The sequence below is a fragment of the Podarcis muralis genome, chromosome 1 (genome assembly GCF_964188315.1).
Source record: "Podarcis muralis chromosome 1, rPodMur119.hap1.1, whole genome shotgun sequence".
Lineage (NCBI taxonomy): Eukaryota > Metazoa > Chordata > Lepidosauria > Squamata > Lacertidae > Podarcis > Podarcis muralis.
Window position 1 is genome coordinate 56,523,058 of NC_135655.1, and position 17,184 is coordinate 56,540,241.

The 17,184-nt window shown below is 43.6% G+C and overlaps 1 protein-coding gene across 2 annotated transcripts in view; it reads left to right on the forward strand.

Annotated features, from left to right (window-relative positions):
- PAMR1 (peptidase domain containing associated with muscle regeneration 1) overlaps positions 1-17,184 on the forward strand; it is a 45,172-nt gene that overhangs the window by 9,537 nt on the left and 18,451 nt on the right. For both annotated transcript variants that reach the window (XM_028727966.2, XM_028727956.2), the window contains exons 2-6: positions 2,064-2,240; positions 4,504-4,632; positions 10,014-10,128; positions 11,468-11,685; positions 14,497-14,604. In XM_028727966.2, the coding sequence (XP_028583799.2) occupies positions 2,111-2,240; positions 4,504-4,632; positions 10,014-10,128; positions 11,468-11,685; positions 14,497-14,604 (700 nt within the window). In that variant the 5' untranslated portion in view covers positions 2,064-2,110. The remainder of the gene's footprint in view (positions 1-2,063; positions 2,241-4,503; positions 4,633-10,013; positions 10,129-11,467; positions 11,686-14,496; positions 14,605-17,184) is intronic.

Below are 17,184 nucleotides of genomic sequence, written 5' to 3' on the forward strand. Positions count from 1 at the left end.
TTTGCTTTGGTTAAAGAGGCTCTGCTTTAGTAGCCCTCTAGTGTTCATTCATAATTGGAAGACTGCATCCAAACCGATTCTGTGTCGCAAAGCCTCACCTGGCTCATATTTGTGATCCAAACTATGAATAAACCCTCCAATTAGTTGTTGCAAGCCACATCACAGGGCTCAGCCTGTCACCCAGATTTTATAGCCGTTGTTAATAAAAATGGACCCACCTGACTTATAAACCAGGATGGGTCTAAAATTCCAATCTAACTTTTAATAGCCATTGGTGTAATAAACAGCCCATACATTCTGACTATCTGTCTCCATGAATACCAACATATCCTTTGTGTAGAGTTTATTAAACAGGATTATGGAACAGCTGCATAATGCTGGCTCATCCCCTTCCCTGAGCTCAGTGGCGGCCCTGGTAGGGGAAATGGAGACATTCTGGGATCAAATCAGAAGGTAGAATGGCTTTTGTAATTCCAGGACTGTCCCTGGAGAATAGGTACACTTGGAGGGTATGCCTTAGGACGGGTAAATTCTACTGCTACTACAACTACTACTACTACTACTACTAATAATAATAATGTATGAAAATTCCATTGGAATTAGTTAGCTCATAAAAGCACAATGAACATTTGCTTGGAAGTAAGTCCCACTGAACTCAGTGGGGTTTACTTCTAATTAGACATGTATCTGATTGTATTTAGGGAAGAGCCCTACCAAGGGCTTTATTCAGATGCAGGAGCTTAGCTCCAGCACCTCTCAGATGGGCACCATTGCCATTTTAAAAGAACAAGGGAGAAATTCATGGTAAGCTCTGGTACCTCTTTTTCTAGAAAAATAGTGCTCAGTGGTAGAGCATCTGTTTTGCATGGGGAAGGTCCCAGATTCAACCCTCAGCATTTCAAGGTAAGATTCCTTGTCTGAAACTATGGAGAGCTGTTGCCAGTCAGTGTTGATGATACTGGCCTAGATGGACCAATGGTCCGATTTAGTATATAGCAGCTTCCTATGTTTCTAGTCATAGAGACTTCAGTGTGCCTAATTTTGCCAGAAACTTGTGATTTTTTTCTAAGTCACTTTGTGTGTGGAAGGCGTAATCCAGATTGAAGCAGTTTTGTTGCAATGAACATAAAACAGGAAATTTAAGGCCCTGCTGCTGACAAAAATGAAGGACGGTCTTGTTACATTCCTTCCTCTATTCATCTCTGCAACCTCCTCTTATCTCCAGGCTCCACAGTAACAGCCCTCAGGTCTGTCTTTTGGTTGAGGGACACCCTGATAGAATTGTCAGCTCATTAAATTTCAATTTGCTGGATGCAGACAGCATGCCAATGGAAGGAAGATGGAATCTGCAGAATTACTTTCTTAGCCAACAGTCACAATTTTTGCAGTTTCAGTCTGGCGTTACTTAAAGAGGAGTTGGCAGCGTCTGCCAAGTTGAAAACCTTAGGTACTGTTTAAAAAATAACGGTTATACAAATATTCTGCAATGCTCAGATAGGTAGTAGCAACAGTAATAGCAATTCTATTTCAGCTACAGTGCTAAACAGGTAAACCATTAAAAAGATGATAAGGATGCAACAGCAAAAATATAATTCAGTGTTTATACAATTTCCCAATCTGTCATCTGACAACAATAATGTATGTCATATGAAACAAATGCATCGCAGTAGCTATTTTCTCCAGAAAACACCATAAGCTGGAAGGAAATGTGAATCAGATCCCTCTTCTTAGATACTCCAAGCTGAGTGAACAATGTTAAATAAAGCAGAAGTCAGGTCAAGCCTATGGTTTGCCTCTTAATATCTCTAGGATCCTGTTGATGGCATTGTGCAGAAATGGGGTTGAGGTGCTCTCTTTTCAACCCTGGATTCTGTGATAATCAAGATACATTTTGCTGAGTCTCCTGCAACAAGGAACAGTGGCCAAATGACAGTCCTTCGAGTCAGGACATCAAACCACAGATCTCCTGCCTGACATGTTGTTTGGCTGTAATGGAATGGATGACATTCTTCCAATAATGAATTATTCCCTCCCACACACCCCTTCCCTTTGCTTTTCTGCAGGGTATACAGTGATCAATGAAAATTGTCCGGGAGCCGAATGGAATATCATGTGTCGGGAGTGTTGTGAGTATGATCAGATAAAGTGTGTGTGCCCTGGGCGAAAAGAAGTGGTAGGCTACACTATTCCGTGCTGCAGGAATGAGGACAACGAGTGCGACTCCTGTCTAATCCACCCAGGTATGTTGATTTATTGCCCTTATCTGAACCCCCTCACCTTTTGGGTGTTCTCACCAGACATAAATCTTTATTCAATGACCCTGTTTGTAGCTAGGTGGAGCGTGCAGCCTGTTTTGTCTGCCAGACATTGATGATGAATAGGTTCTCTCTCTCTCTCTCTCTCTCTCTCTCTCTCTCTCTCTCTCTCCAGAGATGGATGGGTGCCAATACAAATGGTTTACTGAGTTGATGAAAGTTAATGCATTTAGCATATTGCCGTTAGTACGTCCCCCTTTCTAATAATATAAACTCACGCTCAGAGTCGAAAGTTTCCAGGATTTCACCGTGTATGCCTGGAAGCCCTCCAGAGAGTAAAGTCATTGTTGGCTTCAGCACCAGATGAAGATTTTTCATTCCTGAGTCTCCCAGGCCTGGCTTGCACATTGCCTTACTTAAAAAGATAGGAACAAAGTTGCTGAGCTCAGACTCCGCAAAAGGAATAAGAAAACAATAAAGACAAAGGGATAAGGAAGCAACAGCCAGTAGAACCAAGAAGATAATAGTTCTATTAGGAATTGATCCAAATTGTTTACCCTGGGTCATTATTCTACTTGCAACGCCAGATTTAGGGCAGTGCAGGCGGTTCCCTCGCACAGGGTGCTGAGCTGAGGGGGCACAAAATAACACTATTACTAATACTACAGTACCAATAATAAAACCTGTATTTATATGCAGTGCTTTTCTGGGGGTACGGAGGGGTATGCATACCCCTAACATAGCTGTCAACCGTCCCTCATTGGCGGGAAACTCCCTTATCCCAGCGCCGTGTCCCGCTGCTGCCCCTTACTGATGATGTCCCTTAAATTTCCTGGGTTTCATGCTCGCCCGGCTCGGGAGGGAAGCAGTGGCTCGGGGTCCTCCGCCACGAGAGAGCGCACTGGTGCCGTCGTCCTGGCGCGAGGAGTTCCATCGGCCCTTCCCCGCCCAAGGGGGGAGAGGGAGAGGAGCCCGGAGGTGCCAGCAGTGGTGGCAGCTGAGGAGGCGGCCTGAGGGAGGAGGAAGAGGAGGGGATGGGGAGGGATGCAGAAGGGCGGTGCTTCAGTGGCCACCGCAGCACCACAACCACCTCATGCCGGATTGACAGCATCTGTCAATCCTGCCAATGTATGTAACTCTTTACAATAGCAAAATCCCTTATTTTGGCTGCTGATCCCTTATTTTCGAGGCTGCTGGTCCCTTATTTTCTAATCTGTAAGTTGACAGCTATGACCCCTAAACATTTTGTGAATCTAAGTTTGGCCTCTTTGAGTGGCAATATTTCAATATGAGTAGGAAAATGAGAATACCCCTAAACATTTTTTATTTTAGAAAAAAGCACTGTCTATATGCGTACCTACTGAGAAGATCCATTAAAAAGCAACTGTACCAAAAGAAATTATTTGATTTGAAAATAAGAAATATTTGGAGGAGGGCAAATTTTGTCTTTGCTTAGAGCACCATATAACCAAAGTCTGCTCCTGCTACTTGACATTATCCCAAGGAAATAGTCAAATTCCCTAGATAGTGTTTAGTAAAGGAAGGACTGTACTATATAGGCCAACAGCTTTGCCCAAGTCCTCCGGCTCCTCTATCTTGAAGCCAAGGAACTATAAGTAGATTTAGATATATTATACATTTCCAGCTACAATCTAACCAGGCTGCCAGTCTTTTATCACTTGTTCTGGCTGTCCAGAGCAAACACAGTATGTGACAGCTTGTTTGCTGTAGTGTATTATCTCTGCCATCCACTTTCATTTGCTCCTTTGTAGCCCAATGTACATGCCCAGCAGTTTCAATTCATACTAGGTCTATTTTTTTTTTTTTAAGTGTTTGGAATTTGTGCAGTGTTGTATTTTTGATATAAAAGCCAGGTGTGTTTGTGAGATTCCAACTGTTCTGTGAGACTGAGATACAGATTATGAATGTTCAAACACAGTGCTAAATGTTCAGAGATATTGGGCAGTATTCAGTTAATTCTTGTGTTAGAATAAAGGGATTTCCCTATCCTTTCCCCACATGCATCTTGCTGTGCCCCATAATCCACACTGAAGGCTTGGGGATAAGACCAGAACCGGTTTAAGAGGGTTCAGGGGGACACAAACAAATCACATATATGTGGTTCAGAGCAATTTCCAAACCAAGGTCTGTTCAGTCAGACTAGAAATGTTCTCTAAATGTCATTCCCCATCCAGAAAAAAACTGAACATAGCCTTCCACCCACCAGATGGTTTTTCTCTTCTTTTAGGCTGTATGATTTTTGAAAACTGTAAGTCCTGTCGCAATGGATCCTGGGGAGGAACGCTAGATAACTTCTACATCAAGGGCATCTACTGCGCAGAATGCAGAGCAGGCTGGTATGGAGGAGATTGCATGAGTGAGTATTGTTAGAGACATGTTCCCCAATAGGGAAAAGGGTACTGCTTCGAATATGGCGGAGGGAAGACTGAATGAAGTGGGACTCAAGGAAATGCATGGCTAGGTCCAAAGAGCTACTCATCCAGGACAAGATGCAGATCCTTGCCTTGGCCGACGCAGTTCATAATATTGGATAAGGCGGGAGCCATGAATGGGTGATGCAACGATTTAGCTGAATCCCAACTGCAACAAATAATCTAGTTTATGGATTACAAATATGAATATTGCAACATTTAAAGTCACAGCAAAGCAAGCTATCAATATAAAACAGTTAATGGCAAATGCAATAAACATTCCATTGCAACCATGTGTCAAAAACCAGTAGTCACTGCCTGGCAGTACTTTACTTGTTTGTATCATATTTGCAGGAAATGACACAATGTGGAATAGAGGTTGTGAGGGGTCAAGTTCTTTAAATATCTCCAAGGCTATAGGGGAGACTAGGTAACCTTGCTTTTAAAAAAAGATTTCCATAGTGTACAAATTACAGTAGTACCTCAATCTATCCAGAAGGTGGTGCTCAGAAGCTCTTCCATGAAAAAGGCATTATTAATATATGAAAAGAGTGATTCCTTTCCACCCAGCCATATTCACTATTATGGATTAATGGGGAAACTTATCATTAAGCTAAACGTATGAGGAAACAAAATGTGACAGTGTTTGTCTGTTTTTTAGTTTAGAGAAAAGGTGAGTAAGAGGTGACATGATGGAAGAGTATAATATTATGTATGCAGTGGAGAAAAGTTTTTCTCCCTCCCTCTCATAACACCAGAACTCATGGAGTTCTCATGAAGCTGAATATTGGAAGACTCTGGACAAGCAATAGAAAGCCCTTCTTTACACAGCGCATAGCTAAACTGTGGGGTTTGCTGCCACAAGAGGCGGTGATGGCCATCAACTATGTGCCAAGCTCATAATGCAGCAGCTAGACTGGTGAGTGGGAGCGGCCGCCGAGACCATATAACACCGGTCCTGAAAGACCTACATTGGCTTCCAGTACATTTCTGAACACAATTCAAAGTGTTGGTGCTGACCTTTAAAGCCCTAAACAGCCTCGGCCCAGTATACCTGAAGGAGTGTCTCCACCCCCATCGTTCAGCCCAGACACTGAGGTCTAGCACCGAGGGCCTTCTGGCGGTTCCCTCCCTGCAAGAAGAAAGGTTACAGGGAACCAGGCAGAGGGCCTTCTCGGTAGTGGTGCCCGCTCTGTGGAACACCCTCCCATCAGATGTCAAGCAAATAAACTACCTGACTTTTAGAAGACATCTGAAGGCAGTCCTGTTTAGGGAAGTTTTTAATGTTTGATGTTTTATCGTGTTTTTAATATTCTGTTGGGAGCCGTCCCGAGTGGCTGGGGAAACCCAGCCAGGGGTGTGTGTGTGGCCTTCTTCTTCTTCTTCTTCTTCTTCTTCTTCTTCTTCTTCTTCTTCTTCTTCTTCTTCTTCTTCCACCAGCATTTGTTTGTGGTGTGTGCTTTGCTGCAGTTTTTTATGAGTTTCATGCTTTTGTGGACATAGCAGTCTGTGTTGGTTAGTACAGTGGTACCTCGGGTTAAGAACTTAATTCGTTCTGAAGGTCTGTTCTTAACCTGAATCTGTTCTTAACCTGAGGTACCACTTTAGCTAATGGGGCCTTCCGCTGCTGCTGCCGCCCCACCACCACACAATTTCTGTTCTCATCCTGAAGTAAAGTTCTTAACCCGAGGTACTATTTCTGGGTTAGCAGAGTCTGTAACCTGAAGCATCTGTAACCCGAGGTACCACTGTAGTGGCTATGGCTGAAACAGGGACAGGGGGAGAGAGAAACAGAGTTCTTAGAAATATGAGTGAAATTCAGTGTAGCAATATATGGGGGTATGTGCACGGGGAACAAGGTCTGCTTGTGCAACAGGACTTTCCCTGCTTCTACCTCTGTGCACCTATTATTATTATTATTATTATTATTATTATTATTATTATTTCATTTAATTTATATGCCGCCCTATACCCACAGGTCTCAGGGCACGTAAATCTCTTCTGTGGGTTCCCTCCAACCCCCAGAACAGATTTAGGGATATTTAGGGAGCATGGGTGGTTGGTCCTCAGCTCTGGGCCAATGGCCACAGATGGGAGTTGTAGTTCAGCACTATCTAGAAGGGCTGTAGCTCAGTGATGGAGTATCTGCTTTGCAGTTTAATCCCCAGCATCTGCAGGCAGGGCTGGGAAAGGTTTTCTGTCTGAAACACCAGAGAGCCAGTGCTTGTCACTGTAGGAAAGACAGTGTCTACAGCTGGATCAGCAGTCTGTGCAAGGCAGCATTTTATGTTCCTCACAACAGTGTAGAGAGCATGTCAGAATGCAAAAAGGAAATTCTAATTAAACATCAAGAAGAACTTTTTTACAGTAAGGGCTGTTCGAACAGACTCCCTCAGGAGGTTGTGGACTCTCCTTCCTTAGTGGTTTTTAACCAGAGGTTGGATGGCCATCTGTCATGGATGCTTCATCTGAGATTCCTGCATTGCAGGGGGTTGGACTAGATGATATGTGGCGTCCCTTCCAACTCTGATCCCATTCTTTAAGTACCTATAGGGGCACCCTGAATGATGCCAGGCAACAGACTGGGTGAGACTTGGCTCTGGACCCATCAAAAGTGGGAGAAGACCATCAACAGTGTGATTGGCTTACATATTCTATGTAAGACTATACAAATGAATCAGATGCATATGGTCTGGTGGAAGAGCAAAGTCCTAGTGGACATAGTAGAAAATAAGGCATATTTACCTCTTAACAAGAGTTCCCATATAGCTGTAAAGGATAATACACATTGATAGGGGTTTTTTTTTAAAGTCACCTAAGTCATTTTGAGACAGTGGACCCCACTGGGAGGGGGAGTCCACCATTATTACTTCACACAATCCATATAATGCATTGTGTGAAGTAATAATATCCATCACCCCTATTGATATCTATCTGCCATGAATTTTCTCAGGTGACCTTAAATAAACATAGAATGTAAATTACAATTATTGAGAGGATTAAACGATCTTTCTTTCGCTCTCTCTTTTTCTTTTTGCCTCAAGCAAGAATTTTTGTGTGTCCCACAAAACAGTTTTGCCTCCTTTTCAGATGGCACAGTGGTGCTGACAGTCTTCCAAAATGGATTCTTTTCTCACTCTTCCCTCCCTCTCCGCTCCTCAGAAGCAAGGAAGGATTTGCCAGGATTTGCCATTGTGGGTGTAAATTATTCTTGAGAACTTTCCAGGTCTTTCTCTTCTTCTTCAGGCTTCGGCAAGAGAGAAAAGATCCCTTTGAGTGGAAATGGTGGAGCTGGTTGCTCAATCATTTGTTGAGAGAGAGGTGGCAGGGCATTACATAAACCTCTCCTGAGAGAGCTTCAGATGGCGGAGGGAAATGGAAGATCCACATCTCACCACAGCTATGCTTCATGCAAAAGTTTGTGGCAAATATGAGCCTCTTTCCTTGGGGCCACTCTTTGAATGGCTCTCTCTTTAGCCTCTGGACCACCTGCTTTGTTGGCCAGTCCTATTTCCTTGGCAGGGATTTCTGCAAGTTCAGACCGTAATGTTCTCCCGAGAAAGGTGCACTCAGTATTCCCGGCACGCCAACATCTCTTTGCACCAGTTCTTTCTCGTCAAAAGGCAAGAGCAACAAAGGCAACTCAAAAGCCCCCTTGTAACGAAAGGGGAATGTTCTCTGAGGTGATTCAAGGACCTTGTCAATCCTTCTGAAGAAGGTTTCCTGCAGCTTTGTCTCAGGTTGTTTTGAGGTAGGAGCCAGCAACAGGGCAAGGTTTCCTCTCTCCACTGTGGGAAGCTGCATTATCATGTACGTTGCGGCAGATCCTGGCATATCCCAATAGCATCTTAATGACAGCCATGGGGGCAAAGTAATTAATTCTCCAGCCTTTCACATCAGGAACCAACAAGCCCTGGTGTGGAACGAAACACTTATGATGAACCCTTCCGAGCTTGTTTTCCGTTTCATCAGAGTGCACTTAATTGAGGGTAATTGAGGGTAAACTGACAAAAGGAGATTTTTTTTCTTTTATTAGAACGGACAAGTCTTAACACTGTAGAGTCTTGCAGGAAAGAGGAAATATCATGCTATGGCACATGGCATGTTGCTGGATGTGACAAAGCTGCACCATTCATGGGCTGAGCTTTTTCAGGCCACTGTTCATCCCCCCGCACACATGGGAAATACAGTGAGCCTGCCTACAACCCTAAAAACTGTGGTTTGTTCAGATCTCCCTTGCAACATCTTCTCTGAACACGTAGAGCATGGCTAGGCAAACTAAGGCCCAGGGGCCGGATCTGGCCCAATCGCCTTCTAAATCTGGCCCATGGACGGTCCGGGAATCAGTGTTTTTACATGAGTAGAATGTGTCCTTTTATTTAAAATGCATCTCTGGGTTATTTGTGGGGCCTGCCTGGTGTTTTTACACAAGTAGAATGTGTGCTTTTATTTAAAATGCATCTCTGGGTTATTTGTGGGGCACAGGAATTCGTTCATTCCCCCCCCCAAAAAAAATGTAGTCCGGCCCCCCCCACAAGGTCTGAGGGACAATGGACTGGCCCCCTTGCTCAAAAAGTTTGCTGACAGAGAGGGTTTGGAAGTGGGGCCACTGAGCAAACCCTCTCCTTCTGTTCATCCAGGGAACACACAGATGAGAAGTTCTGAACAAATCTAATGTGGATTGATAATTTACCTGAGTCTGAACCTATGGGGCCACAGTTGTGAGATTGTCTTGCCACACATCGAAGTCCTAATACTTGGGTGCATGCCAAATGTTTCCCCAGCAACAACATGGAAGATGTTGTAGAGGCTAGTAATATGACTTTGATACCTGATACCTAGGCATAACGTCAAAGTGGCAATGAATCCCACTATTTACCAATGGTGACAATGTGCCCAGGAAGCTGAAATAACCAGGAGCTGTGGAAGAGCACGACTGTATTCTATTACCAACCAGTGCTAAAATAATAGATTTAAATTCTACCATGGGCAATCGTTTTTGATTTCCCAGTGTAGTTTCCTATAAGTTAGGAGGTGGTGCAGACACCGCTTCTGACCCATCACATTCAGCAGAAGGCTCACCATCTATATATTGTGGCTGTCCAGGTGGACATAGGAAGCTGCTTTTAACTCAGTCAGCTCAACAAGCTGTAGTTTCAGATCCTGGTTTGAACACACCTCAGTCTCACAGATTGGGACATATAAGCATATGAAGCTGCCTTATCTGGAGTCGCACCACTGGTCCATTTAGCTCTGAGCTATTTCTGAGTCTGTGTTCCCTCACAGAGCCTAATATAAATCTTCTTCTTCTTTCCCTGCCCTTCAGGATGTGGTCAGGTTCTGCAGGCTTCCAAGGGTCAGATCTTGTTGGAGAGTTATCCACTGAATGCCCGCTGTGAGTGGACTATTCATGCTAAACCTGGTTTTGTTGTTGAGTTAAGGTAGGTGGGTGATGCATTTCAGCATACAGATTCTTCTTTTCAAGTTTATGTACATATTTAAGGCTTGTTCAGCCATCAGGCTAGTATTTCAACCCTGAGACCTAGAGGGATTTCCAGTGGAGTTTTTCTGCTCCCCCAACCATTAACATTAATCATAATTAATGGACTAAAAATGGCTGTATTCAGTGCTATTTTTCTAGAAAAGTAGGTGTTGGAATGCCTCCTTTGTTCTTTTAGAATGGCAATGGTGCCTACCTGAGAGGTGCCGGAACTGAATTCCAGCTAGTTCCGGCTGTAAAAAAAAAGCCCTGGCTGTATTTCTTTTCCTGTGTCAGAAATGATGCAGTGAGCATGCTGTTTGCATATGGTGTTAGGTTGTCTTTAAGGAGATAAGTGGTTCCCTGTGTCTGGCCCCAAGAAAACTTACCTGGGAAGAAGCAGAGGGAGGCAGCAATTGTGCATACAGTGGTACCTTGGGTTAAGAACTTAATTCATTCTGGAGGTCCGTTCTTAACCTGAAACTGTTCTTAACCTGAGGTACCACTTTAGATAATGGGGCCTCCTGCTGCCGCTGTGCCGCTGCCGTGTGATTTCTGTTCTCATCCTGAAGCAAAGTTCTTAACCCGAGGTACTATTTCTGGGTTAGCGGAGTCTGTAACCTGAAGCGTCTGTAACCCGAGGTACCACTGTACTCTCAGAATCCTTTTCCCACTGAGGAATAGACTGGGGATTCAAGTCTCCGCATCTCCAGCAGGAAAGTGATGCTATATCACTTGTGTGGGATGCATGAGATCAGGGTCAGGTTGCATGGAAGATTGTGTCCACCTTGATCCTGCTGTTATGCTTCCCACCAGGAGCAGTGGAGTTTATGAGCATTCCTGACTGAATGCTCAAAGCATCACAATTTATCTCGGCCTTTAAAGGGTCCCACACAGGGGCATGGGGCCGAGTAAGTGGGAAAGCTTACTGCAGCAGTGCAGGGGTTTTCAACTGTAGTGGTGTGGTTGATGGGGTGCAGCCACCCTCCCAACATTGGCATTGCTTGGATGGGGATAGGACAGGGCAGTGGCATAGTGTTGGGGCCACAGGACTGGTTACAAACTCAGCCCACCCAGAGGAGTGTCTGCTTACTTGCCTAAGTCATGTGGGAAGCCTTTGCCAGTAGCAAAGGCTATATTTGAAGGCTATCTTGTGAAACTGAAGGTGTAAAGGAAGTTCTTTGGTGGGAGGTTTGTTTCTCACATTTAGGAGCACAGAAGTGATTTAGAAATACAGACATATGTGAGAAATTTTGGCATCTGAATTTGTCAAAAAAAACCCCACCCCTTTTGTGTTCAAGGTTTGCTATGCTGAGTCTGGAGTTTGACTACATGTGCCAGTATGATTACGTGGAGATCCGAGATGGGGACAGCATTGATAGCAGGATAATTAAGCGTTTCTGTGGGAATGACAGGCCTCTCCCAATCCGAAGCACAGGGCCTTCTCTCCATGTTCTCTTCCATTCAGATGGTTCCAAGAACTTTGATGGGTTTCATGCCATCTTTGAAGAAATTACAGGTAAATAGGATGAAAAAGTATAAGATGCATGCCCAACAGCTACCTGGGTGAAAAGTCTTGAGTTATTGAAGTAATCGTGTGACTATATCCCTTGCAGTGGTTTAGCCACATGATTTGGAAGGGGGAAAATCCAATGAGTGTGAAATATGGTCCTGTTTCATTCTACTCGCAAGATTGCCTCTTGCTATTCATATGACTAACTCATCCATGGTTACCTTTTGCCCTGTGCTTTCTAGGCACAGGTCTGTGCTTTTTATTTTGCCCTGCTGCTTTCCCTAGGAAAACCCAATATTTACTGTTGAATCGGAGTAAATGGTAATTCGGAGCAAAAGAAAAAGCATGCAGACATGGACCTGGAAAGCCCAGACCTGTGTCTAGAAATGTGGAGCAAAAGTAAGTGTGGATAAGCCGTTTCTGAATACTTAGCTCTCCATATGTATGTAGCTGTAGAATCCTTTGAAAATTGATCTCAGGAGTTAGAACCTTACTGCTATGGGGCCATAAAACAGTGAATTAACAAAGGGGGGGTTAGATGGTTCTGATTGCCTCTGAGATTTCTCCCCTCTATGCATGGTGCATAAAGCTATACCAGGCTGTTCCAAGTCCCTGCCCTCTTTTTCCCCCCCTTCCAGCTCTAAGGTTTGTAGGTCTCCTTGCCTGACCGTTTCATTTCATGGAGGGGAAGGGTAGGTTGGAGGGAAATTGAGCATGAGGAATAGCTACTTGTCAAAGGGTGTGTCCAGACTTTGTGCAAGGGATTCAAGCACGTGCCGGAAATTTAGGTTGGCACCATTACAGTGGATCAAAGTGCTCTGTTGCCTTGGCACAACAAATCCACTTAAAAATAACAGACTTTCTGCAGTTAGGAAAGTGATGGGGAAATGCACTTTAAGGTGTGGGATGAATGGATGATTAATGGGGAGACACCAAAATATCCCACAAGCAAATAGGATGACCACCTCATAAACCAATCAAAAAGGATGCTCAATAAAGACCAGACATAGTCTAGCTTCCATATAAGCATTATGTGAGCAAATCAGGATGAATGCTCAATAAACAGGTCATCTAGAAGAACCCAGAGACTCCACAATAAGTTATTGGCAAGGATCATAGAACTGTAGAGTTGGAAGGTTGGATGTTAGAGTTGGAATGTTGCATATGGCTTTCACCATGGACTTCCACCTTCCCAAGTCTAACTCTTAGTCCACTGGGGCTTATCACTTCAAATTGGACACCTTACTTACTGGTTGATCTTCTGTATCATGATTTCTCTTTTTGTTATTGCATGAAGGGCAAAGAGTACCATCACAGGAGTTGCTATAAGTAGCACTGTGTTAATTAAGCAGCCTATAAAAAAAAGGAAAAAGGAAAAACAAGAGTCGGCTCTGTGAAATTGAACTTTGTGTGGGGTATGTTGCAGCAAGGCCTCCCACACTCATGGGACTAACGTATTCCATACGGGGCAGAATGAATGGATCTTGTTTCCTCCGCTCAGCGGGAGCCTTTTAGTATTCCACTGCTGCCATCTACTTTTCTTTCCGCCCCATTTTTAGCAGCAATTATTTAGAGATTGGGTGGTTGCTACAGTGGTAATCTATGCAGAGTGGGATATGGAGGGCTTACAGTTTTTAGAAGGAAGCTTTATTGTGTGCCTTATTGTGAGTCTGTCCTGGCCTAATGTGCAGCTGAAATGAAAAGCTTTTAAAACGCTCTCTTTTGCAAGGCCGCTGACACTGTTTATGGGAAAGAATGTGATTTGCATGGGGAGTGAAGAGGCTTGGGGGGGGGGGACTGTGGGATGGAGACCTCTGGCAGCACAAATTTAACAAGATATAGCAGTGTGAAATCCTTCTCTGGACAAAAACCTCAAGGGGTAGCTGAGATCGGTGTAACAAGACGAACAGAGTTTCCTTGGCTGTCCTCCTGTTTATTGCTAAGATCAGGTTGTAGCACTTAAAGACTGTGCAGTGGCCCAGAAGGGATCAGGTGATATCCTTGGCTAGGACCACAATCCTAAGCATTCTTACCAGGAGTCCCATTGAAGTGAATGGAGCTAGCATATGAGGGTTCATGTTTAGGATCAGGCTGCCTGAGGGTCTTTACAACTAAGGAAAATAAAAAGTGGTGGTTTTATTAATCATTGTAGAAACTATAAAATATGCTGTTATATAGTTTCATTTGGGGAGATTTGTTTTTCAACTTTTGGCACTTCTGTTGCTGGGAACTGTCTGTTTACATCAGCTTCATTAAGCCCCTGCTCAGATCTCTCGCTGCCCATGTAGATCTCTTCACTGACATTTCACAATCCTTTGGTCTCTGCAGGGTCTTCTGCTGTAATTGCAACTCTGTGGGTTGTACAGTTTTCCTTCTCCATGGCTTCTTTCCTGCCCATTTTTTTCTAGTCTTCTGAAATCATAAGGGGTCAAGTCTTGGCTGTGACCTAAGTTCCTTGCCAGGTGGCAAAGAAGTTCAGGTGATCTATATGAAAATCACTGGGGTGTCTATTGAGCTGTTTTAGTTCCAGGTTTAGATATTTGTGAAGATAAGGCCACTCTGCCTATGCCCTGTCTTTGAGAAAAATATTGTTCACCATGAAGAATAAGGCTTAGTCAGGTCAGATGTTCTGGTAAATGGAAGAACTTTTAAAATGATTTTCTTCGCAGCATAAGTCTACATTACCACTTAAAAACAGGAACATTCGGTGAAAATACGTTCTCTTACAAAAGTTTTTCACACCTGGATGGCTGTGCATATAAGAGATGAAAGAGATGAAGGAAGCTGTTTTATGATCCTCCTTATACTTTTTTCCAGCTTGTTCTTCCTCTCCATGCCTGAATGACGGAACCTGCATCCTAGATAAAATTGGTGGCTACAAATGTGCTTGCCTTGCTGGCTATACTGGGAACCGCTGTGAAAGCTGTGAGTACATACATCCCTATGCCAGTGAATGTGAATGTACATGAGCTTGATTTGAATTATTGTGTTTTCAGTTAATGCTTAGCATTGCTATACAGAATATTTTATTTATTTGTTTGTTTAAAATTTATATCCTGCTCTTCTTCCCAAAGGAACACAGGCCAGCAGGCTGATGGAGTCTGATAACTGGCACGCAATGGCTAATAATGATAATAACAATAACAAAAATAATGCTTTGGAAGGTGCTGAAGAAAGAATAGCCTGGTCCACACATAAAACTAAGCCATGGTTTACTTAACAAACCTCAATTTAAGCATGAGTTGTCCCACAGATGGCTTGCTTCTCCAAAGTTTGCCTTGTTTTCTAACTGCCCTTGCCTTGTACCTTTGTACTGTGGTGAACATCTGAGATGGGGTTGCCCAACAAACCATGTTTAAGCAAAACAAACCAAAGTTTGTAAACTGCTGGGCAGGGTTCATACATAATGCTAAGTTGGGGTGGGGAAGCTTTTCTGCCTGGTAGGCCAGTTCCCCCCGCCCCCGCCCCCTGCAGGCCAATTTGTCAGGCAAGTGGGACTATCATTTTGTGCTCTTATCTGCTTTTCTGCTTTTAGATGTGACTGTCATTGCCAGTTCCCCACAGCAGCCATTTTGTGACTGGCACTTATGACACCTCAAAATTCCAGTTGTGCCAACAGGCCAAAAATGTTGAAACCCTTGAAATAGGGTAGAGCTATGTATTATTTTAAATAATACAATTCTCTATAAAGGAGTGCATTTTTAATGAAGAACATGAATACCTCATGATGTATACAAAAGAACATTGGGGGGAGGGTAATACATTGATCATCCTGTTCTTTAAGATGCTAAAAGACTTGAGGTGTGCCCCCCAGCTATCTAAATTCTAAAGATCTTAGAATAGGGGTCAGCAAACTTTTTTCAGCAGGGGGCTGGGCCACTGTCCCTCAGACCTTGTGGGGGGCCAGACTATATTTTGGGGGGGTGGGGGGTGGGAATGAACAAATTCCTATGCCCCACAAATAACCCAGAGATGCATTTTAAATAAAAGCACACATTCTACTCATGTAAAAACACACTGATTCTTGGACTGTCCGCGGGCCAGATTTAGAAGGCGATTGGGCCGGATCCAGCCCCTGGGCTTTAGTTTGCCTGCCCATGTCTTAGAATTATGGCAGTCTTTGTTAAAATTCACTCCTGACACACATTTTAAAGATTTCCTTCGGTATTACCAAACAAAACCTGAACATTTTTTTCCTGGGTAGTACATGGGTAAACAGTCCCAACTTTATTTTGATACATAGAGGAGAATCATGAACCTAAAATTATTTCTGTCTGCCTTAATGCTTTCAAAACTAAGCCAGGAACATTTTTATTCCATGTCTTTGAAAGAAGTGGATATACTGTAGCTTTTCTCTAGGCAGATCCTGCTGATATGAGAGACTGTTTCCTGACAGACAAAAAGAAGTGCTTTTGGAATGAGAAAATTGAGGGCAGAATCTTATATACTGACGATCCATTGGCTGAGGGGCTATAGGGTTTGCATGAAGCTCACTGTGCTACCTGAACTGCTGTCCTGGCAGACATCCTGACAGAATGGCTCAGGATATGCTGTCGGAATACTCTGCCAGTGAGAGGACTGAAATAGGGCATGGACATTAGGAGGACAGAGGCAACACAGGGGAGGTCATCCATATGTTGGATATTATATGCCTTCAGTCAAGTATTACACACCCTATTGATGGCACAACATTACACCAGCCCCATAGCTGACCCAGGAATTGCCCCACCTACGAACTTCAGCTGGGGTGTAGGGCAGTAGGACAATGACTGCAAGGGAAGTCTTCTGGGATGCTGTCCCTTCAAGCAAAGTGGTTGAGTTGCAGTAGGTGGATTGGGTCCTGCTTCATAGGTATTTGCATTACCTCAGCAGATAGGGATTCAGAGTGTGGAGGACACCTTTGTAATATCACCCTAAATGGAAGAGTTCTCCTAGAGATTATACAACTGAAATGGCTTAACTTTGAATTGTTAATTTTCCAGTGCTATCATCCTGGTTGTGGATTTGAGGAATTAGGGAATTTTCTATCTTCCCACCACTTTTAGGTGTTATCTCCGTCCTCTTGTAATGCATATGCAATATTGGTTCACCCAGTGCTTTTTCCCCCTTAAAAAATGTTTAGGGGTACTCTCATTTTGACTCAAGTAAACCCCCATGTTATAGTTCAAATCGGAGGAAATAAATACAGTAAATGAACAAAAGTACAAAGAACATGCATTACTCATATTGAAATACTCATATTGAAATACTCAATGAGGCCAAACTTTCATAAGTAAAACACCACACATCCACATTCCACACTGCTTCACATATTAAACACTCGCTTCCGTCTGAGACTCAGGAAACACCATGACAGAAAATGAGGCTGCCATCAGGGGTAGCAGCAGAACTGGTGATTCACCGTGCTAGAGAAGAAGCTAAATATTTTTTAAAATAGTTTCTTCTCCTGTCAGATTCACAAAATGTTTAGGGGCATGCGTCCCCCGCCGTCCCTCCAGAAAAAAA